At 40.7% G+C, this 24,186-nt stretch overlaps 1 protein-coding gene across 2 annotated transcripts in view; it reads left to right on the top strand.

The window, feature by feature from the left end:
- The first annotated feature begins 2,496 nt into the window (after positions 1-2,496).
- LOC123998789 (vacuolar protein sorting-associated protein 26B-like) overlaps positions 2,497-24,186 on the top strand; it is a 28,978-nt gene continuing 7,288 nt past the window's right edge. Inside the window, exons 1-6 of one of the 2 annotated variants that reach the window (XM_046303939.1) lie at positions 2,497-3,250; positions 5,749-5,905; positions 13,335-13,499; positions 13,881-14,056; positions 14,339-14,481; positions 14,952-15,126. In XM_046303939.1, the coding sequence (XP_046159895.1) occupies positions 3,028-3,250; positions 5,749-5,905; positions 13,335-13,499; positions 13,881-14,056; positions 14,339-14,481; positions 14,952-15,086 (999 nt within the window). In that variant the 5' untranslated portion in view covers positions 2,497-3,027 and the 3' untranslated portion in view covers positions 15,087-15,126. Of the gene's footprint in view, positions 3,251-5,748; positions 5,906-13,334; positions 13,500-13,880; positions 14,057-14,338; positions 14,482-14,951; positions 17,330-24,186 lie in introns of those variants that run through there. The other variant, XM_046303938.1, reaches the window with a different exon arrangement.

Raw genomic sequence — 24,186 nt, 5'->3', positions numbered from 1 at the left:
GGCTTCATCAATAAGTGCATTGATGATGTCGTCGCCACAGTGACTGTACATACATACCCCAACCAGAAGCCATGGATTACATGCAACATTTCCACTGAGCTAAAAGCTAGAGCTGCCGCTTTCAAGGAGTGGGATGATAACCTGGAAACTTATAAGAAATACCGCTATGCCCTCTGACGAACCATCAAACAGGCAAAGCCTCAATACAGAACTAAGATCGAGAGAGCTGCCCAGTGACACGAGCCTACTAGACAAGCTAAATAACTTCTATGCGCGCTTCGAGACAAGTAACACTGAAACATGCATGAGAACATCATCTGTTCCGGAACGACTGTGTGATCATGCTCTCCGCAGCCGATGTGAGCAAGACCTGTAAACAGGTCAACATTCACAGACGGATTACCAGGACGTGTACTCCGAGCATGCATTGACCAACTGGCAAGTGTCTTCACTGACATTTTCAACCTCTCTCTGTTTGAGTCTGTAATACCAACATGTTTCAAGCAGACCACCATAGTGCCTGTCCCCAAAAACACTAAGGTAACCTGCCTAAATGACTATCGACCCGTCTGTAGCCATGAAATGCTTTGAAAGGTTGGTAAGGGCTCACATCAACACCATTATCCCAGAAACACTAGACCCACTCCAATTTGCATACCGCCCAACAGATCCACAGATGATGCAATCTCTAGTGCACTCCATACTGCCCTTTCACACCTGGACAAAAGGAACACCTACGCGAGAATGCTATTCATTGACTACATCTCAGCGTTCAACACCAGAGTGCCCTCAAAGCTCATCACTAAGCTAAGGACCCTGGGACTAAATACCTCCCTCTGCAACTGGATCCTGACAGGCTGACCCCAGGTGGTAAGGGTAGGTAACAACACATCCGCCACGCTGATCCTCAACACGGGGGCCCCTCAGGGTTGCGTGCTCATTCCCCTCCTGTACTCCCTGTTCACCCATGACTGCTCGGCCAGGCACGACTCCAACATCATCATTAAGTTTGCTGATGACACAACAGTGGTAGCCTGATCACTGACAACGATGAGGCAGCCTATAGGGAGGAGGTCAGAGACCTGACTGTGTGGTGGCTGGACAACAACCTCTCCCTCAACGTGATCAAGACAAAAGAGATGATTGTGGACTACAGGAAAAGGACCGAGCACGCCCCCATTCTCATCGACGGGGCTGTAGTGGAGCAGGTTGAGAGCTTCAAGTTCCTTGACGTCCACATCACCAAAACTAACATGGTCCAAGCACACCAAGACAGTCGTGAAGAGGTCACAACAAAACCTATTCCCAAACCGGAGACTGAAAAGATTTGGCATGGGTCCTCAGATTCTCAGAAGTTTTTACAGCTGCACCATCGAGAGCAGATGGTAGTGTGCACGGCCCAGTACATCCCCGGGCCAAGCTTCCTGCCATCCAGGACCTCTATACCAGGCTGCGTCAGAGGTTGGCCCTAAAAATTGTCAAAGACTCCAGCCAACCTAGTCATAGACGGTTCTCTCTGCTACCACTCGGCAAGCGGTACCGGAGTGCCACGTCTAGGTCCAATAGGCTTCTAAACAGTTTTTACCCCCAAGCCATAAGAGTCCTGAACATCTAATCAAATGGCTACCCAGACTATTTGTATTGTCCCCCCCTTCTACGCTGCTGCTACTCTCTGTTATTATCTTTGCATAGTCACCTTAATAACTCCACCTACATGTACATATTACCTCAATTACCTTGACACCAGTGCCCCCGCACATTGACTCTGTACCAGTTCCCAATGTATATGGCCCCTCTATTGTTTAATTATTTGTTATTCTTACTTTTTTGCATTTTCTTAAAACTGCATTGTTAGTTAAGGGATTGTAAGTAAGCATTTCACTGTAAGGTCTAGAACTGTTGTATTCGGTGCATGTGACAAATACAATTCGATTTGATTTTGGGAGAAGGTGGAAGGAGATTTTGTCATTCATTCTGCAAATTGAAACAAGATAGATATGTAGCTTCAGCCAAAGCTGTCAGCAGAGACCAAAGAAGTGACATTCCACTTCCTAATTTTTTCTGTTTCAAATAGTCATGTACTAGTTCATATACAGTCAACGCACTTATGAAACATTTGATCTCAATACAGTTTTATGTTCCCAAAACTAGAATATTATGTTATGTGGACTAGGTTTTGTAGACTTTATCCTTCGTCAAAGTATTTAAAAACCGCGTTGTTTAGGAGTACAAAGTTGATTGAGTTATTGCACACGTGCATTTCACAGTATGCGTTCCGAACAGAAATATGCAAATGTATACTAGAACGGGCCAATAGGACCTCGCTCGCTCGTATTTGGCTCTGCCCATATGTTCCCATTGGAAACGACAGGCTGTGGTCTATCTTGAATTAGTTATAAAAAATCTGTGACCCAACTCTGCAGGAGCGGCGCTGCGCACTTGTTTTACGTCACCAGCGGGTTTTTTTCGCACCAGAAATGTTGGGTTGAAATCGCGCAGAATCTGACGTTGACAGCAAAGATATTGGATAAATTAAAAATGTCCCACTCAGGCCGTTTAACATTGATTCCGTTCTACTTAAGGGGTGGCTCTCTCGAAGGCAGCGGGGACTTGTCTACTAAGTGCGTTAACTGTATATGAACCAGTATATGACTATTTGAACCAGAAAAAATGAGGTAGTGGGATGTGTCACTACTTCGGTCTCTACTGACAGCTTTGGCTGAAGCTGACATATCTATCTTGTTTCATTTATTTAGAATATCATACTTTTCTGGCACTCTCTTTTCTATCTGTTGAATATCTGTTTTTCTAACGCACAGCTGCATTTACACGCATGCGCATTTAAAGAGGAAGCTCAACATTGGACATTGCTTCATCAACAGTTGCCCTATTTAGTTTAGGTAGTGGCATAGTACAGCACAAACTAAATTTCGGAAGAAATCACTCGTTACTGTAGCAAGGATTTGAAATACAGTAACGTAGGATTGTTGTTGTACATGCAGAAAGGCTCTGAAACAAGGTGCAGTGATGAGCTTTTTTAGTTTTGGTCAAAGTGCACAAATCGATATAGTTTTGAATGACGCTGAGACAAGAAAGAAAGCCGAACATAAGACCGAAGATGGGAAAAAGGACCAATATTTTCTGTTTTATGATGGCGATACAGTATCTGGAAAAGTCAACTTAACACTGAAGAATCCAGGGAAAAGACTCGAGCATCAAGGCATCAAAATCGAGTTTATTGGGAAAATTGGTAAGTGTGACACCCATCTTTGTTGTCACTGCCCAAATAACTATATAAGCTACACAATTATCCACGGTGCAAAACATTAACAAGTCTCTATTAATGATATTGTAATCCTAATTAATTGCCAGGCTGATCAAATTAGCTATTTGTGTCCATTGATTGAACAGTGACGCAACACGTAGCCATGCCATGCTCATTCAGTGCACTGCATGGTTAAAGCGTTGTGACCTGTGGTGGGCTATGTGATATACTGGAAGTGATCAACAGAAGACGCATTGTGCCACAGAAACTCTCCTACAGTATATTCTACCTGGTAAAAAGTGTGAGAATCACGAGGCTAACTTAACCAGTCAGAAGTTAAGATATGAAAATCATGAGACTAACTTCACCTGTCAGTTACACTTGGTCTGTATCATGTCCTTTATAGTTAGTGTTAAATGTTATCAGTATCGCACAGACGGGAACAAAGAACTCTCTGGTGGTGTAATGTTTCATTAACTACACATGGTGTGATTGTGATAACATACAGAACCTCAAGTCTTTTTGTCCACCCGACCTAGAATACCTCACAACCAAATGCCGACCCCATTACCTCCCAAGATAATCATCTTTGGTTATCGTCACAGCTGTGTATATTCCCCCTCAAGCCAAAATCATGACTGCCCTCACTGAACTTTATGCAAACTGGAAACCACATATGTGTCCACTTTCTCGATTCGGTCTTGTGTAGCAACATTTTAATGTTTATTTGTAGTTTTTACATTGGCTAAAAGTAGCGACTCTGAGCTAGAAAATCTTATATCATACACTGCAGTTGCGGAACAACGAGAAATAAATTCTGCTTTGAAAGTTGATAAATTCCACCTTTGAGAAAAAGGCCCTTGGATGTTTTGGTACACTTACTGGAGAGCTCTTTGTCTACACCTGTTCAGCATTGTTCACACCCTCTTAAGCTTTAGCCCTACTCATCTTTTTAAGTATTCACATGTGAGGCCATGTGGAAAACACACCCTATATCAAATCAAATTTAAGTTTATTTGTTACATGCACAGGATACAGAAGATGTAAACAGTACAGTGAAGTAGTTACTTGCATGGTAGCAATATCAAAACCAGAAAGTGTCCAGATACAATATTTTTGTCATTATTAGAAGACGCTTACACGACACTTGTCTAAAGTGAAGGAAATGCTATAACCACCCCCCAAGCCACATCTAGCTTAGTGAATGGGTCACTATTCTCTAGACATGTACACATGTTCATGAAATACAATAGATGGCCGTAATCACCCCCAGACACTCCTGGTTAATTTGATGGGTCATGTATTAATCCGGCCGAAGTTGAGTCTTTTGTTTAGACATGTAGCTAGCTAAACAATGGACCTGCATAATCCCAACTCCTCGTACTACCACCAATGCAAACATTATCAAAGCTTTAGTATGAATCTGCAGGTAGCTAAAGCTAACAAATTAGATACAATTTTAGCTAGCTAACATTAGGCTATAACTAGCAATACAAATGGGTTTCTGATTCAAATAATATTACTACACAGATCATACACGTAACATTAGCTAGTGAGCCAGCTAGCTAAACTCATCTCCCGGCATGTCCAGCCCATCCACTATCTCAGCCAATCATGGCTAGCGGGAAGGTTCCTGTCTTATTCCTTGGCTAAACCAACTAAACTCAGCAAAAAAAGAAACATCCCTTTTTCAGGACCCTGTCTTTCAAAGATAATTAGTAAAAATCTTCATTGGAAAGGGTTTAAACACTGTTTCCCATGCTTGTTCAATGACCCATAAACAATTAATGAACATGCACCTGTGGAACGGTTGTTAAGACATTAACAGCTTACAATAGGCAATTAAGGTCACAGTTATGAAAACTTAGGACACTAAAGAGGCCTTTCTACTGACTCTGGAAAAACACCAAAAGAAAGATGCCCAGGGTCCCTGCTCATCTGCGTGAACCACGTGTAACAATCCGCTTGAACCACGGACCATGTGTAACAACACCTGCACAGGATCGGTACATCCGAACATCATACCTGTGGAACACGGGACTGGCAAAAGTGCTCTTCACTGACGAGTCATGGTTTTGTTTCACCAGGGGTGATGGTCGGATTCGCGTTTATCGTCAAAGGAATGAGCGTTACACCGAGAACTGCACTCTAGAGCGGGATTGATTTGGTCTGGGGCGGGATATGTCACAGCATCATCGGACTGAGCTTTTACTTTTAGATTTGTCTGTATTGTTGTGAATTGTTAGATACTACTAGATAACTTGTTAGATAATTATTTTGCTACACCCGCAATAACATCTGCTAAATATGTGTTTCCGACTAATAAAATGTACATTTTTTACACCCTTGTAAGATGCAGGAACCAGTTGTAATTTTGTTGCATTACCTTGAATCTCTCTCTATAGTACTTGTAATGCCTTTTAATGGGATAGATTAGAAAGTAAAGCGTCTGGTGATACCAACAACCATTTCTCTCTTTTCAGAGCTGTACTACGACAGGGGAAACAACTATGAGTTTGTATCTCTGGTTAAAGACTTGGCCCAACCGGGAGAGCTAACGCAGTCCCGGACCTTCGACTTTGAGTTCACAAATGTGGAGAAACCATACGAGGCCTACACGGGACAGAATGTCAAATTACGGTAAGCATCTGGCAAGACTAAACAAACCATGCATTAAACATTTTCACAGCACAATAGGACTGTTACATACATTGGCGATTTTAGCATGTAAATCTTGGTAGGGCAAAAAATTATAAAAGTGGGATGCATGCCAGCAAAGCCCCAACACATCACTAAACAATACATTAATTGCGCTATAAGGGTGACAAATGGTGCCTACATACAGCAGTCTCAACATCTTACCACTGCTACACCTGGTCATCAGTGGAGCCTTGTCTGCCAGCGAAACAGTTCATCCAGCCTCATTTACTGCTTTAAAAAAAAACATAGGTGATATGGCTGACTTGCCTACACAAATGTGGTTTCTACTGACAATTGAGATGTACAAACTATAGCATAAGGGGACGACAAGCGGATAAGAGGCAATCCGTAATTTAGATTAAGACAGTAATGAGCGAGCTAGGACAGACGTAGTCAATATAGCCATTTGTTTATCACTTTTGAAATGTACAGCGACAGAATCCAGAACATGGGTCGTTCTTAGTGTTCTCCCTGTACACCAATTCAGAACCGTAGGATAAATAAAGTGAGCATATAAGCTCTTAAAATATTAAATGATTACATTTCTCTAAAACAGGTTATAGGCTACATGTGCACCACATGTAGGTGAAATTAAGAGGGGTAAATAGACCAAATTACTACATAACATACACTTAGTACTACTCTCTTTGCTACAGTATATATATCTCCCTAGCATATTACATAATTTATGCAGCAGCATACAATACATTTTTGAACTCCCCTGTTGTGCTGTGCTCACGGGAAGTTGGCGCGGCAGTCCTTTGTGTGCAAATTTTGTCATCAAAGTCAGGAATTCTCTCTTCTCTGGATTTATGGTGCTTTCAAAACAACTGAGAACTCTTGGGGGGGAAACAAGGTTGAATCATGATGACATCATTGATCTTCAGGTCATAACTCTAGAAAGAGACCGGAGTTGGATGACAGCTCAAAATATTTTCCCAGTCGGAGCTCGTTTATTCCCGACTTCCCAGTTGTCTTGAACTCACTGAAGTCAAGTTTTCGCAGTTCCGAGTTAATTTGTTTTGAGCGTGGCACAAATCATGCTTCATTGATAGCATGGCCTAGCTTGAATGTTTATCATTTTAAACTTGGAAAAGAGCCCCTTAATCCCTGATTTGTGATCACACAGCCACTGTCTGATTCCTTCCACACCACTCATTGTTGAATTTGTGATTTCCAACTTGTTGTGTAATGTTTATGGCTGATTAGCATTGATACGTTTTATCTATCATTTCTATTCATATGACAAGGATTGAAAAGTAGATTGTTGACTTGATTCATGATTATTTATGCTAGCTTGCTAGCTAAGATTTTGAAAGTATGATGTTGACATGATCAGTCCAATCAAAGCTTCGAGTGATTTGATGTGTATATATATCTGTGGCCAATGACCTTGAGTCTTCGTAGATGGGCACTTCTAATGTAACTCTATGGCAGCACCCAAGGGGCTCGAATTTGAGGTCTACCCTTAGATTTTTTGGTGATGTAGTGTCCCCATGAATGACAGAACACTGAACCAATCACGGCATAACGCTCCTTATTTTCTGCTGGCTTGCCCCACCACCACAGAAAGCACTGAGCAAGGCTGAAACACCAGCATTTTGGAGCTGCCTTACTCAAGAAAACAAAGAGACCATGTTTGTATGCAGCTTTATTAACTCAATTATATATATTTAAAAATTGTTTGCAAACTGATATGTGATGTGTATTAATGCCAAAATAACATGCAAAATAGGCAAGCGCCCCCCCCCCACACACACACACACACACACACACTAAAAATGTGGTGTTCAAAACAGGGGGGCTGAGTTCCAAATGCAATTTCATTGTTATTTCTGTTGTAGAAATTTCCTGTATTACCAAATAATGAGAGAGCAAACCACACACAAGTCAGTCATATTATAAAGTCCATCTTTAATTATATGAGCTTCACCATAGCTCTCTGTCTCTCAGATCAATTCAGTGTCTATAAATGAATTCCCTGAGAGTGCTTACAAAACAGTTCTTAGTATAATTTATAGCCAAGACACATCCCATCTCAACTCACATGACGAATAACAGATCTTAGGAACATTACACAAATAACCTTTTACTTGAAAGAGGAGTATCCCATAGCTAGATAGCATTAGCTATAAATTATAGTTCAGTTTGGTTTCCTAAAAGAAGTTCATATCTCGTTGTTGGTACAACAGTACCAAACCATTACCTCATTCAATGGCATATATCAATTGTCAATTCTAGATACTCCTATCTCAAATACACCTCCTGGACAAGCTCACCGAGACAGTGAGCCTCTTAAGTCATATACTAGATCAAGATAAGGGCAACCTCAGAGGGGACATGTAATAGTTACAGACACATTCCCATAAGAAGACAAGCCTCCATTCTGTCCTCCCCTCCTGATATTCTTCATAGTGGTTCACATGGTTTAACAGATACATTGACATATGAAGACGAGCCTGAACTCTCCCCTCTCTGGGCCCCTAGTGACTAAGCCCTAGCAGAGAAGGGATAACTGCAAACTGCCAACAGTATTATCCAAAAGAAGACATCCTAACATACAAATCTCACAAGCATTATTATGTAAATAAAACATAACTTATTTATGAATGTTACCGAACTAATTCTGACTCAGCCACGACATTTATCGCCTAATAAAAGTGCATTCTAGTTGTTGTCTTTGGGAACAGGTAATTGTCAATGGATTGCATGTGATTCTAGGCCATTTCGTTAAATGTAACCATTTAATGCATCATAAAGCTGATTGTCTGTGGTAAAAATGCCTGGGTCTGAATGGATTCACCTCCAGAGTGCCATTTTGAGAGTTTTGCATTCAACAAAACAGAATTGTTGCCTTGACAAATAGAAACAGAAGTAAGAAAGTAGAAACAGGATTAATAGAAACTGAAAATCGACAGACTAGACTAGAGCCTAGTCTAGAGTTGCCACTTTCCATGTATCCAGTACAGTGCATATCTACAGTCTCTTAACTGCTGTACATACATCAAATATGTTAACTCTAGAGAAGCATTTGTCTTTTAAGTGAAGTGCATATTTTTTATTTATTTGTCAGGGACCATGTACCATGGTCAATCCATTGCATCAGATTTAATTCGATGGCTCATTTCCATCTGTATTCCCTGGGCAGAAAACAATCAACATCAATACAATGCTACAATATAACACACTATTAAAATATCTACGTGGAAAAAATATACATTGCCTTCAGAAAGTATTCAAACCCCTTGACTGAATCTACAATTTCTTGTTGCAGCCTGGATTTAGTGTATTGATACACCATCCAAAGCCTAATAATAACTTCACAATGCTCAAAGGGATATTCAGCGTCTGCTTTTTTTATTTTGACGTTTACCAATCGGTGACCTTCTTTGCGAGGCATTGAAAAACCTCCTAGGTTTTTGTAGTTTAATCTGTACTTGATATTCACTACTCTATTGAGGGACCTTACAGATAATTGTATTGTGTGGGGTACAGAGCTGTGGTTGGCATTCAAAAAATCATGTTAACCATTGTCGTTGAACATGGAATGAGTCTGTTACGAATCCCTTTTGGCCCGACAGTCTAGGGGGGATGGTAATGAGACCCGTAACACAACTCATGCAAGTTATTATTGTGACAAAGTAAAAGTGTGCACGAAATAACCACGACAACAGAAATCTACCGTCAAACTCCAGGTTTATTTATAAACACACGGTAATGGGGGGAGCAGGAAAAGGGGCTGAGCTGGACCCAAGGAAAGAAACAATAAATATACAATAACACACCCCTAAGCTAGACTAGCCTACTTTAACAACAACTAACTAACCAAAAATACAGTGGGTGGTCCGCCCAGTTCTAACTAGTGTATTTAACAAAGTTTACCTACGGGTAGTGTATGCCCATGGGCGACTTGTCTTGGTTTCCCCTTTTCCTACCAGCAAACAAACAAACACCATAACCCAAAAACAATACTCACAGGTGATGACAAAGTGCTATGGAGGTGCTTTAAACAAAAGAGAGGTTAAGACATAAAGCGAGAGTGAAACACAGAGACCTACAGACATGGCATTTACAGAGAGATTGAGCTGAGCTAGAGATTGAGCTGAGCTGAGCTTTAGAACAAACAAATGATGAGGTTTTTAAACCATGGGGAAGGAACTGTGATAGGTCAGGAAATAGGAGGTGTGTCTTCTGATTGATGATTGATTGTTGACTGATTGGGGAGTGATGGTTTTCACCTGTGAGGGGAGAAGGAGAGAAAAGAAACACACACACAGGATACACACACACACAGGATAACTGTATCCGTAACAAGTCCATGCAACTTATTTTTCGATATGTTAAGCACATTTTTACTCCGGAACTTATTTAGGCTTGCCATGACAAAGGGGTTGAATACTTATTGACTCAAGACATTTCAGTTTTCACTTCTTAAAATTAATTTCTAAAAAATGTCCAAACAAAATTCCACTTTGACATTATTTGGTATTGTGTGTAGATCAGTGACATGATCTCAAATGAATCAATTTTAAATCCTGGCTGTAACAACAACATTTGGAAAAAGTCAAGTGGTGTGAATACACCTCCCTGTAGGCTGTCTCGTCATTGTTGGTCATCAGGCCTACCACTTGTCGTCTGCAAGCTTGATGATTGAGTTCAGGGCTTGCGTGACCACTCAGTTTAATTTTAAATTTCACCTTTATTTAACCAGGTAGGCTAGTTGAGAACAGGTTCTCATTTGCAACTGAGACCTGGCCAAGATAAAGCATAGCAGTGTGAACAGACAACACAGTTACAGAGTAAACAATTAACAAGTAAATAACACAGTAGAAAAAAGAGTCTATATACATTGTGTGCAAAAAGCATGAGGAGGTAGGCGAATAATTACAATATTGCAGATTAACACTGGAGTGACAAATGATCAGATGATCATGTACAGGTAGAGATATTGGTGTGCAAAAGAGCAGAAAAGTAAATAAATATAAACAGTATGGGGAAGAGGTAGGTAAAATTGGGTGGGCTATTTACCAATAGACTATGTACAGCTGCAGCGATCGGTTAGCTGCTCAGATAGCAGATGTTTGAAGTTGGTGAGGGAGATAAAAGTCTCCAACTTCAGCGATTTTTGCAATTCGTTCCAGTCACAGGCAGCAGAGAACTGGAACGAAAGGCGGCCAAATGAGGTGTTGGCTTTGGGGATGATCAGTGAGATACACCTGCTGGAGCGCGTGCTACGGGTGGGTGTTGCCATCGTGACCAGTGAACTGAGATAAGGCGGAGCTTTACCTAGCATGGACTTGTAGATGACCTGGAGCCAGTGGGTCTGGCGACGAATATGTAGTGAGGGCCAGCCGACTAGAGCATACAGGTCGCAGTGGAGGGTGGTATAAGGTGCTTTAGTAACAAAACGGATGGCACTGTGATAAACTGCATCCAGTTTGCTGAGTAGAGTATTGGAAGCCATTTTGTAGATGACATCGCCGAAGTCGAGGATCGGTAGGATAGTCAGTTTTACTAGGGTAAGTTTGGTGGCGTGAGTGAAGGAGGCTTTGTTGCGGAATAGAAAGCTGACTCTAGATTTGATTTTAGATTAGATGTTTGATATGAGTCTGGAAGGAGAGTTTACAGTCTAGCCAGACACCTAGGTACTTATAGATGTCCACATATTCTAGGTCGGAACCATCCAGGGTGGTGATGCTAGTCGGGCGTGCGGGTGCAGGCATGGAACGGTTGAAAAGCATGCATTTGGTTTTACTAGCGTTTAAGAGCAGTTGGAGGCCACGGAAGGAGTGTTGTATGGCATTGAAGCTCATTTGGAGATTAGATAGCACAGTGTCCAAGGACGGGACGGAAGTATACAGAATGGTGTCGTCTGCGTAGAGGTGGATCAGGGAATCGCCCGCAGCAAGAGCAACATCTTTGATATATACAGAGAAAAGAGTCAGCCAAGTAATGGGTGAATAGGGAGTACAGGAGGGGGCTGAGCAACCACCCTTGTGGGGCCCCTGTGTTGAGGATCAGCGGGATGGTTTTGTTTCCTATCTACACCCCTGGGGGCGACCTGTCAGGATATCCAAGACCTAGTTGTAGAGGAAGGGGTACAGACCCAGGGTCCCGAGCTTAATGTGGAGCTTGGAGGGTACTATGGTTTTGAGGACTGAGCTATAGTCAATGAACAGCATTCTTACATAGGAATTCCTCTTGTCCAGATGGGATAGGGCAGTGTGCAGTGTGCAGTGCGATTGCATCGTCTGTAGATCTATTGGGGTGGCATGCAAATTGAAGTGGGTCTAGGGTGTCCAGTAAGGTAGAGTGCATATGATCCTCAACTAGCCTCTCAAAGCACTTCATGGTGACAGAAATGAGTGCAACAGGGCGATAGTCATTTAGTTCAGTTACCTTTGGGTACAGGAACAATTGTGGACATATTGAAGCAAGTGGGGACTGCAGACTGGGATAGGGAGAGATTGAATATGTCCGTAAACACTCCAGCCAGCTGATCTGCGCATGCTCTGAGGATGTGGCTAGGGATGCTGCCTGGGCTGGCAGCCTTACGAGGGTTAACGCGCTTAAATGTCTACTCGGCCACAGAGAATGAGAGCCAGTCCTTGGGAGCGGGCCACATCTGTGGCACTGAGTTATTCTCAAATGTACAATGTGCATGGATACTTTAGTATTTGAGGTAGATATGTAGTTGGGGATTAGGAAAAAGTGACTGATGGCAGAATAAATAAGTGTGAACAGGGCTGGAAAGTGACTGGCAGCAGGAATATATACATACCTATGCTAGTGTAAACAGAAGTAATAGTGACCGTAGCAGGATAATTAAATGGGTACTAATGGTATTTGCAATGAATGAACAGCAGCATAGTAGTAGTAATAAATCAAATCATTTTAGCAGCAGGGTAGTTCTGAGGGGGAGCAGTAGTTGTTATCTATGTAACAGTCTTATGGCCATGGGATGAAAGCTGTTTTCAAAGGGATCCTTCGGGATTCAATGACTTCCAGTCACTGAGCTTATGCTAATTAGCATTGGCTCGTGAAGCTATCTCTTAACTTCCTTCATACTGGACACAGAGACATAAAAATGGTATCCACGAGTGCATATGACTCTGGGAATGCAGATAAAGGGCCTTATTGCCAAAATCCCGATGTATCCCTTTAAGAGTCTGTTGGTCTTTGCCTTGATATTACTGTATATGCATCATGGCTCAGATTTCACTTCTACTATGTCTCGCCAACTATTTGTGGTCTTTATGGAGAGAATGTGACTCCTATCAGCGTTATTGGACACCTTCTGAATAGTTTTTTGTGCATCCTGTATTATTACCCAATTTCTTTTTTTTTGTCTTAAAAAACAATATTGCAGCTACTTTCTGCGGGTAACTGTAAGCCGGAGACTGAACAACATCAGTAAAGAAATGGACATTGTTGTGCACACGCTCAGTATGTTCCCAGACCTCAACTCTTCTATCAAGATGGAAGTGGGAATCGAAGACTGCCTGCACATCGAGTTTGAGTACAACAAGTCTAAGTATGACTCTATTACCATGGTTTATCATATACATTGATTGGAAGGCTTGCGATATTTCTGTTTTTGAATGGCGGGCGAGATAGCAGAGCTTTACTGAAACCTCAGTCTCCCTGGTTGATCTTCCCTAAACTCCCATGATAAGAAATCATATGATTTGTGAAGGAAAAACCACCTGAACATAATAGAACATTTTGAAGTAGCTTTTGTCGCAATTCTATAAGAACACTGACCGGTTTGAGGGGAGTGAATCAATGTCGTCGTTCTTGTTATTATGACCACTTCTTTCAGCAGTGTTTATTAGCGTTTGATTGAAGTGACCAGTTAAAACAAAACCAGTTTGGGTTTCAGTCCATAGACCGTAGAACTGTCATTTTAATGCAGGTACCACCTAAAAGATGTCATCGTGGGGAAGATTTACTTCCTGTTGGTACGGATCAAGATCAGACACATGGAGATTAATATCATCAAGCGAGAGACGACTGGCACGGGCACAAACGTGTACCATGAGAACGACACCATAGCCAAGTACGAGATTATGGATGGAGCACCAGTGAGAGGTCAGTGGCATTGACAACCAGTGGAGGCTGGTAGAAGGGGAAATCGGAGTGCGGGCTCATTGTAATGGCTGGAATGTAACTATGTTTTGATAATTTTCCATTCACTTCATTCCAGCCATTACAATGACCCCCGTCCTCTGATTTCCCCTTCTACCAACCTGCACAGTTGACAAGGCTGGATTTACACACTGGGCATGGGATGTGGACAGAAAGCGTCTAAACAACGTTTTTGGATTTTACAGTGAACTATCACTTTAATAATATGGGTTTTGTCTCTTTCAGGGGAGTCCATCCCTATTCGACTTTTTCTGGCTGGCTATGAGATCACTCCTACGATGAGGGACATCAACAAGAAGTACTCTGTGCGGTACTACCTCAATCTGGTGCTCATAGACGAGGAGGAGAGGCGTTACTTCAAACAGCAGGTACATGCAGACACACGGTAGAGACAGTACAAACACTAGATCTGTGGTAGAGACAGAATGGAAGATGGGTAGGTGTTGGTTCATAATGCTCTACACGGTTGTTCTATTTGGTCTGATTGGTGTCTAATTTGTGGTACATCTCAATAGTCAAGGTCGGCACATTGCTCATTTCAACTCTGTGCATGGGTGCTGTGTAAGAGTAAGGCTGTAACAATACATTGATTTTGTATAATGGATGTAACGAAAGGAAACTAAATAGAGGTCCTATCATGCCTGTGTCACACCATGCTGCATCGTAACATGAGGTGTACACCACTATATATTAGTTGGTTGTGTGTTACCTGGTATGTGTTGATTAGCGCAACAGAAAAGTAATATTGAACATTCTTACTGGACAAGTTCAGGTAGTCTCTCTCTGTTTCCTTCTGTTTTTGTCCATTTGGTGCCTCATTAACACTGCCTTGTTCTAGGAGATAACTCTGTGGAGGAGGGGGGACGTAGTGAGGAAGAGCATGTCCCTCCAAGCGGCCATCGCCTCACAGCGCTTCGAGTGCTCGTCCAGTGACGAGAAAGCCCTAGCTCATGCCCAGGATAAGAAACCGTAGCTAATCCCCAGAATAGCCTACAATCCATCGCTTCGAAAAGGTGTGTGTGAGCACTATGTGTACATGTCTGTGAATCTACGACTGTGAGTAAGAATACATGTGTGTGTGCTCGTCAGGTCATCTATGACAGAGTATGTGTGATGTCCAAAATTATGTGAACAGCAGCCATTTTAGGCATAACCTCGCCCCTTTCAACTTTGCCATTTCATCAACAACACTGATGATGTTACTTTCTCTAACAACTGCAGCTGAAAAGATGTCACTATAATTCAATGTTTGAAGAAATAAGGTGTTCTCATGGTATGTTTTATGAACTTTTAGCCAGGTTTTTCTGCTGTACTGATTATTGTAATGTCTTTTTTCTGTCCTTTTGAATTAGTGATGTTTCTTCAACCAAACCAAACAGCTGCTGTTGAGAAACCTTTTAGGCATCTCTTAATGAGTACGTGACTTTGGCAGTTAGACTCAATGCACATGCAAGTCCTCTTAAGGCCTGGTTACACCTTGCATTAACATGTGGGCGTCATCCAATCAAGATGATCAGATCACTATCTGATCAAGGTTTTGTGGTGTACACACATGGTATTAAGATTTGTCTCTTATCCGTCCACTGTATGTGTCCAGTGTCCGCATGTTAGCGCAAGGTATAAACGTGACTTTAAAATCAGAATGCGTAATGTCTTGCGACTTTAGATGCACACCAGCTTCGGGAAAATGACATTTGAATTGTCAAACAAATTATTTGTATAAAACATTGCATTCCATTCTATCATCAAAAATAACATTACATTCCAATCTTTGTCATTATCTGTAGATGCAAACATGTATATTTTTTTCATGTATTTGATATTTTATCAGCATTATACATGTTCTGGGTTTGTCTAGGTGACTTATGTCCATTAACAATGGGCAAGTTAGTTTTGCATGGCCCAGTGTGGTACACTAATGGTTTCTCGGAACTGATGGCTTCTACGGTTGCGTTAGGATAGTTAGTAGTAGGTTAGGATAATTAACGTCTGCTAAATGGCATATATTATTATTATATTTATTAACGTTACAGGTTAGCGGCAGGTAGCCTAGTGGCTAAGAATGTTGGCACTGGAACTGAAAGGTCGGTGGTTTGAATCCCCGAGCGACTAGGTGAAACATCTGCCGACGTGCCCTTGAGCAAGGCACTTAACTCTAATTACTCCTGTAAGTGCCTCTGGATAAGAGCGTCTGCTAAATTACTAAAATGTGAAATGTTAGGACAGTTAGGTTAAGGTTAGGCTGCGCTACATGGGCTGGGCTACAGTGTCTTTACAAGTCTCATGTATTATAATTATTACTGCTGTTTCTCAATGTGGGATTTATTTGTAGCTCGACTTACTTGATAGTCTCCCTGAGTCTGAAGGTTAACACTATGGGTTCGTCCCAAGTGGCACGCTATTCCCTATGTATTGCACTATTGACCAGGGCCCATAGGACAGTTACCTATATAGAGATGCATTTGGGACACATCCATATGACTCTGTAAACACGTTTTAAAGGGGCACTTCTCTACTTTTTATCAGCATACTGTGTTCTGGTTAAAAAGTGGTGAAGTGTCCCTTTAACCTTCCATGACCTGGCTTGTCGCTTTTGGTGTAAAACGCCCATCAGAGGATATTTCAAAGTATCACTGTGTGTCATTTGAGAGATCAACACTTTGCTTTGCAATGGGTTCAATTTTCGAATATGCTTTATCAATGCTAAACAAAGGTTCTTAAACATATAGAGAATGGTGGATTTAATTCAAAATTACTCAAGACATGTACATAGATAAAACAAATATATTAACAAAGTCATCTTACCAACCTTTTTTTAAAGCTACAATCTGCAATTGGAAAACTACAAAATCCATCCTGCCACTTATTTTGGTATACAGCCAAGGAATGGGAAAATATAACCCCACTTGAATGCATAGACAGTGCTCCAGATGCAAGGACTGACAATTTTGAAACTATAAATTGTTTGCTTACAATGCCATTGTTTACAAACATTTGAATACAACAAGTGCATAGGTTGTATTCTTCAAGAATCAATGCCTTCAGAAAGTGTTCACACCCTTGACTTTCTCTGCATTTTGTTACAGCTGATTTTTAAATGGATTAAATTGAGATGTTTTGGTCACTGGCCTGCACACAATACCCCTTTAATGTCAAAGTGGAATTATGTTTTTGGAAAAATGTACAAATTTAAATGAAAATCTGAAATGTCTTGAGCCTCTGAGTATTCAACCCCTTTGTTATTGCAAGCCTAAATAAATTCCTGGAGGAAACATTTGCTTAACAAGTCACAATATGCTGCATGGACTCACTCACTCACTGTGTGCAATAATAAACAGTCATTCAAAAATGTGAATATCTCATCTCTATACCCCACATACAATTATCTGTAAGACCTCTCAGTCGAGCAGTGAATTAAAACATTTTATAAGCAGATATTGCATGTCACTGAGTATGGTGATGTTATTAATTACACTTTGGATGGTGTATCAATAGACTCAGCCACTATAAAGATACAGGTGTCCTTCCTAACTCAGTTGACGGAGAGGAATGAAACCGCTCAGGAAGTTCACCTTGAGGCCAATGGTGACTTCAAAACAGAGTTTAATGGCTGTGATAGGAGGATGGGTGAACTATTGTAGTTACTCCACAAAACTAACTTAATTGACCTGTACAGAATAAGAATATTCCAAAACATGTGTCTTGTCTTGTTTGCAACAAGGCACTAAAGTAATACTGAAAAAATGGGGCAAAGCAATTCACTTCACTGAATACAAAGTTTAATGTTTGGGGCAAATCCAATCAATACAATACATTACTGAGTACCACTCAATATTTTCAAGCATGGTGGTGGATGCATCATGTTATCGTTAAGGACTGGGGAGTTTTTCAGGATTTAAAAAAGAAACGGACTGGAGTTAAGCCCAGCAAAATACTAGAGGGTAACCTGGTTCAGTCTGCTTTCCACCAGATACTGGGACATTAATTCACCTTTCACCAGGAGAATAACTTAAAACACAAGGCCAAATCTACACGAGTTGCTTACCAAGAAGACCGTGAATGTTCCTGTGAGTGGCCGAGTTACAGTTTTGACAAAATCGTCTTGAAAATCTATGGCAAGACTTCAAAATGAGGGGGCAGGGTAGCCTAGTGGTTATAGCGTTGGACTAGTAACCGAAAGGTTGCAAGTTCGAATCCCCGAGCTGACAAGGTACAAATCTGTCGTTCTGCCCCTGAACAGGCAGTTAACCCACTGTTCCTAGGCCGTCATTGAAAATAAGAATTTGTTCTTTAACTGACTTGCCTAGTAAAATAAAGGTAAAATTTAAAATATATTTTTTTAAATGGCTGTCTAGCAATGATCAACAACGAACTTGACAGAGCTTGAGGAATGAAAAAAATTATAAATGTGCAAATTTTGTACTATCCAGATGTGCAAATCTCTTAGACTTACCCAGAAAGACTCACAGCTATAATCGCTGCGATTCTAATATGTATTGACTCGGGTGTGTGAATTCTTGAGTAAATTAAATATTTCTGTATTTCATTTTCAATAAATTTGCAGAAATTTCAAAACATATGTTTTCACTTTGCCATTATGGGGTATTGTGTGTAGATGGGTGAGAAAAAATAGGTTTAACCCATTTTGAATTCCGGCTGTAACACAAATGTAAGTCAAGGGCTATGAATATTTTCTGAAGGGACTGTATGTATATTCCTAGCTTGTTTAGAATACATTAACGACCTATATAGTAAGTGGTTAAAAAAATACTATATTTCAATATTATCCACAACCAATGACAGAGCTTGAAGAATTTAAAAAAAGAATTATGGCCAATTGTTGCACAACCCAGGTGTGGAAAGCTCTTAGAGAAAGACACACAGCTGTAATCACTGCCAAGGGTGGTTCTTACTGTATCTTATCAAGTAGTAGTATTTTTTTTTTACTAGTGTTAGAATCTTTCTTCCACTTTGACATTAGAGTATTTAGTATAGATTTAAAAAATGACAATTAAATCCATTTTAATTCCACTTTGTAACACGAAGAAAATTGTGAATACTTTCTGAAGGCACTGAATAATTCTTTAAAAGATAAACATTGGATGTAGCTTTCAGTGTATTTACAGAAATGTAGGTATATGTTAACCTAAAATACATGTAATGTATCTTTCATAGCAAGCTATAAGGTACTAGCCCATTTGTAAAAGGGAATGTTAGTATACAAACAAACGCTGTAGGCTAAATGGCATACAGGATACAAGTACACAAAGTTAACTTTTCCCTTTTAATAGTTGTATTTTGTGTTTCTGTATTTGAAAATAGGTTAAACTCTTTCTCAGATTTAAAAGAGAGCCTAAAATGGTCATGTTTTTATGAAATGCCTGGCTTGCTCCTCTCATGATGTGAAGCACAAACATGATCACTAGGGGGCAAGCTTGCATGCACTCCTGGTTAGATATACCTTACTCCCATCTTTCTGTAATGTCTTTCAACCCATTCAAACACAGAGGATGCAAGTAGTCTCGGTTGCTCCCTCTCATCTCCTTCATCTGTAATGATAAAAGATGGTGAAAGCAGATTTAGGTGAAAGCTAATTCCTGATAGGCATCCACAATATTTCCACCTATCCTGTGACTCCAAATGAGTGTAAAGGAGATAAGGAAAGGAAGCCACTTTCGACTATTAAGATGCACCCTAAAGTACATGCATTACACTGTAAGTGAGCGTCCTTAGTACTGACAGAGGCTGGTTGCTAGAGGAGATGGATAGTTTATCCTGAAAGGTTTCTGAGGCAGCATTCTAACTCCTCCACGCTAAGGCTATTGGTATTGATTGAGCAGCAAATGCTGCTGACTGATGTATTTTCTTATCAGTTGAGGAATGAAGTCATGGGGAAAAAGTGTGCTGTGTTCTTCGGTATTGATTATTTTCAGGTAAAGCCCACTTATCCACTGGGCTTGTTGAGCTACACACTATTAGACTACGTTGCACCCCAGAAACTTGAACGGCAGCCACATTGACACATTCTTAACGTTGGAAACCAACAGTGGAAGTGTATGGTCTTCCCTGTATTTGATTTCACATTAGGGTTCTCCCTATTCAATCAAAACTGCTATCCAGGTGTTGCTGGTAATGTACACAGAAAGGATTTGCTCTACAAGAAAGGCCCAAAAAAGGCCCATAGGCCAACAATTTCTATTAGTTTAATCATGATGTCCTGTACGTATGTGACCTTGCATTACCTATTGGGGTCACATTAAGGGTAATGCATTTCTAGATTGTAAAGCTCCTTGAGTTTTATGGTTTGTTTGATTTTTACATTATGCAGCTGACACATTTTAGAGGAACTGTGGCTCCCTCATCTCGCAACCAAGGCAACCACCTCTAGTGCAAAGCTCAGCTGTGCGAGCCGGGTTTCCATGGTAACGGGGGCCTCTGTCGGATATGCGTTTTTTGTGTGTGTGTTTTTTTTTTTACTGTTGTGGGGGGGGTTGTGAGTGATTCCAGAAATACATTCTTACAACATGAGTACCATGAATCAAATATCATCGAAGAACAGAAGGTGTGTGAGCTGAATCCTGGACAATGAATATAGAACCACCATCAACCACATCAATAATGCAACAGCTGGATATTTCATAATGACATAAAACACTATCCACTCCACAGTTAGTCCTGTAAAATCCTAATTTTACCGAAGATTGCTAATATATTGACAGTAATAGACATTTTCTCACACAAAATAGACTATCTTGCCCCTCAAACTGATTAATGGAAAAAAATAACACACTTTAAACGTGTAATGAGTCTGTCTGATGTCGTGCCTCACCCCTTTCTACCGCAGCAGGTGGGCACAGCTCCTCTTGAGTGATGTCATTTCTCCCATTGAGCTTGGCAGAGTTCCTACTCTCTCTTACACTCAGTTCTACATGGTTCCAACCACTCACACCCTTTTTCTTCTTTGCTCTCTCTCTCTCTCTCTCTCTCTCTCTCTCTCTCTCTCTCTCTCTCTCTCTCTCTCTCTCTCTCTCTCTCCCCCACCCCCCCTCTCTCACGGTTCCTTTATTGCACTCATTTACACTTGCAAATCCGCTCTCTTCACACAACGGTTGTTGAAGGTTAAATTAGTACCACACTCGCAAATCCGCTCCCTTCACACAACGGTTTAGTCGAAGGTTAAATTAGTACCACTCACGCTGAGTTTCCATCTATCGAAATGGCCTTCATTTTGAAACGCTAAATACAGTGGGTATCATAAGTATTCACCTCCCTTGGATTTTTTTTTTCACATTTTGTTGCGTTGCAAAGTGGGATTGAAATATATGTAAATGTGATTTTTTTTTGTCAGTGATCTGCACTAAATACTTAATGTCAAAGTGAAATTACGTTTTTCCTTTTACAAATTAATATTTTTTTAATAACTAAAATATAGTTGTATACGTATTCATCCCCTTTTTTTAGGTAAGCCTAAAGTAGTTCTGGAGTAAAATGTGGCTTTACAAATCACTTAATACAGGAAGTTACATGGACTCACTCTGTGAAATAATAGGGGTTGTCATTATTTTTTATGACTACCCTTTCCTCTGTCCCACATACATACATACATACATACATACATACATACATACATACATACATACATACATACATACATACATACATACATACATACATACATACATACATACATACATACATACATACATACATACAGTGCCTTGCGAAAGTATTCGGCCCCTTGAATTTTGCGACCTTTTGCCACATTTCAGGCTTCAAACATAAAGATATAAAACTGTATTTTTTTGTGAAGAATCAACAACAAGTGGGACACAATCATGAAGTGGAACGACATTTATTGGATATTTCAAACTTTTTTAACAAATCGAAAACTGAAAAATTGGGCGTGCAAAATTATGCCATATACTACCCACAACTGCGACCTGTACGCTCTCGTTGACTGGCCCTCGCTTCATATTCATCGCCAAACCCACTGGCTCCAGGTCATCTATAAGTCTTTGCTAGGTAAAGCTCCGCCTTATCTCAGCTCACTGGTCACCATCGCAGCACCCACCCGTAGCACGCGCTCCAGCAGGTATATTCACTGGTCATCCCCAAAGCCAACTCCTCCTTTAGCAGCCTTTCCTTCCAGTTCTCTGCTGCCAATGACTGGAACGAATTGCAAAAATCACTGAAGCTGGAGACTTATCTCCCTCACTAACTTTAAGCATCAGCTGTCAGAGCAGCTTACCGATCACTTCACCTGTGCACAATCGATCTGTAAATAGCCCACCAAACTACCTCATCCCCATATTGCTATTTTTTTTTACTCTTTTGCACCCCAGTATCTCTACTTGCACATCATCTGCACATCTATCACTGCAGTGTTAAAGCTAAATTGTAATTATTTCACCACTATGGCCTATTTATTAGTTTACCTCCCTAATCATACTACATTTGCATACACTGTATATAGATTTTTCCATTCTGTTATTGACTGTATGGTTGTTTTATCCGATGTGTAACCCTTTGTTGTTGTTTTTGTCGCACTGCTTTGCTTTATCTTGGCCAGGTCGCAGTTGTAAATGAGAACTTGTTCTCAACTGGCTTACCTAGTTAAATAAAGGTGAAATAAAAAAAAATATGGTGACCACTTATCGGTTTCCGGGTCACGGAGAAGTCGAGGGGAGGATGGACCTTTGCCCAATTGAGAGAAGGCAATAAATAGTCTTCAGTTTAATTTTGTATTGATGCTTTGGCGTCAGTTTGGAAATCTATTTGAACTTTTCTTCTTTTTGAAACAATAAGTATATCATGTTCTGGGGTGTATTCATTATTGCACACCATAGCAAAATGTTTTGCAATGAAAATGAGAGTTTCTTTTTAGGTCCCTTTCTGTTTTGGTCTGTTAATTTCAGTTTGGTTCCTAGTAAATGCACCCCCAGGTTAGATCAGTGAAAAAAACTAAGATATACAAAATCTGACAACAAAGCGCATGAAATGTTGGTCTAAATTATTTTTATTTTTTCTCATATTTGTCTCATGTTACATAAGCACACTGAGTCAGTCGCACAATATAAGCCCATTGTCACTTGTATGACTTTGCCACAGTGGGTAGGGGAACATTGGAACTGTGTAATCTAAGCACTGGGTGACCATAACCATGTTCTGATCGGAAAATTACGGTGATGATGTTACGGCTTAGACACTCAGCTCCATAACATTACATCAACAGTCATCTACAAGACACACTGCATTAGCCCCATAACAGACTGCCGCTAATCTGATATGCTAAACCAGTTAGTGCTGCTAGCAGAAGAGTCTAGCCCTAATGTACCAGGGAGAGATCATGGCATGGCCATATGTGTCTGCATCACTCTCTGTGCACCACAGTGTTAAAATAGTGTGTAAAACCGTAACATGAGCAAATGGGTTTCAATTCCTATGAGGCTTTCAAAGGGATTTTATCTCCATCACAGAATCAGATTAAATCCAGTCAGGGATTAGGGACAGGGAACAGGCCTGGGTTTATATTGTGCAAGTGTGTGTGTGCGGGGTGGTGGGGATCTGTTGGTGTGTGTGTGACGTAGTGTGTGTAAAAGCCATCTGTAACTCACATGGTGACAAAACCCAAGTTGCCAGAAATGCCTCTACAACAACCATCTTTTGTCTTCTGGTATGGTGTACTGCTGCCTGTTTGGCATTCTCTCAATCTTTCACTGCCTTTCGGTCTCTCTCTATCTATCTATCTATCTATCTATCTATCTATCTATCTATCTATCTATCTATCTATCTATCTATCTATCTATCTATCTATCTATCTATCTATCTATCACACAGGACCACCAATAAATACAGGTACAGTATAAATAAAAGGCAGGTTTCTTTGACGTCATCACAGATTCTCACCATACTCCCTCTACTTTCCGCTCTCATTGAGGTGGGACCAAAAATAATATTCTTCCTTACCAAGCTAGCAAGCAAACTAAACTAACCCCAGCTTCATTTCCACACCAGCAACTCTCTGTCCCTGTCAAAACGCTAATCAGCCTAGCATATTCACAGGCATGGTGCTA

This window comes from Oncorhynchus gorbuscha, linkage group LG16, assembly GCF_021184085.1.
Source record: "Oncorhynchus gorbuscha isolate QuinsamMale2020 ecotype Even-year linkage group LG16, OgorEven_v1.0, whole genome shotgun sequence".
NCBI classification, from domain to species: domain Eukaryota; kingdom Metazoa; phylum Chordata; class Actinopteri; order Salmoniformes; family Salmonidae; genus Oncorhynchus; species Oncorhynchus gorbuscha.
The sequence above is the reverse complement of the archived record's forward strand: the minus strand, read 5'-3'. Positions and strand labels throughout refer to the sequence as shown.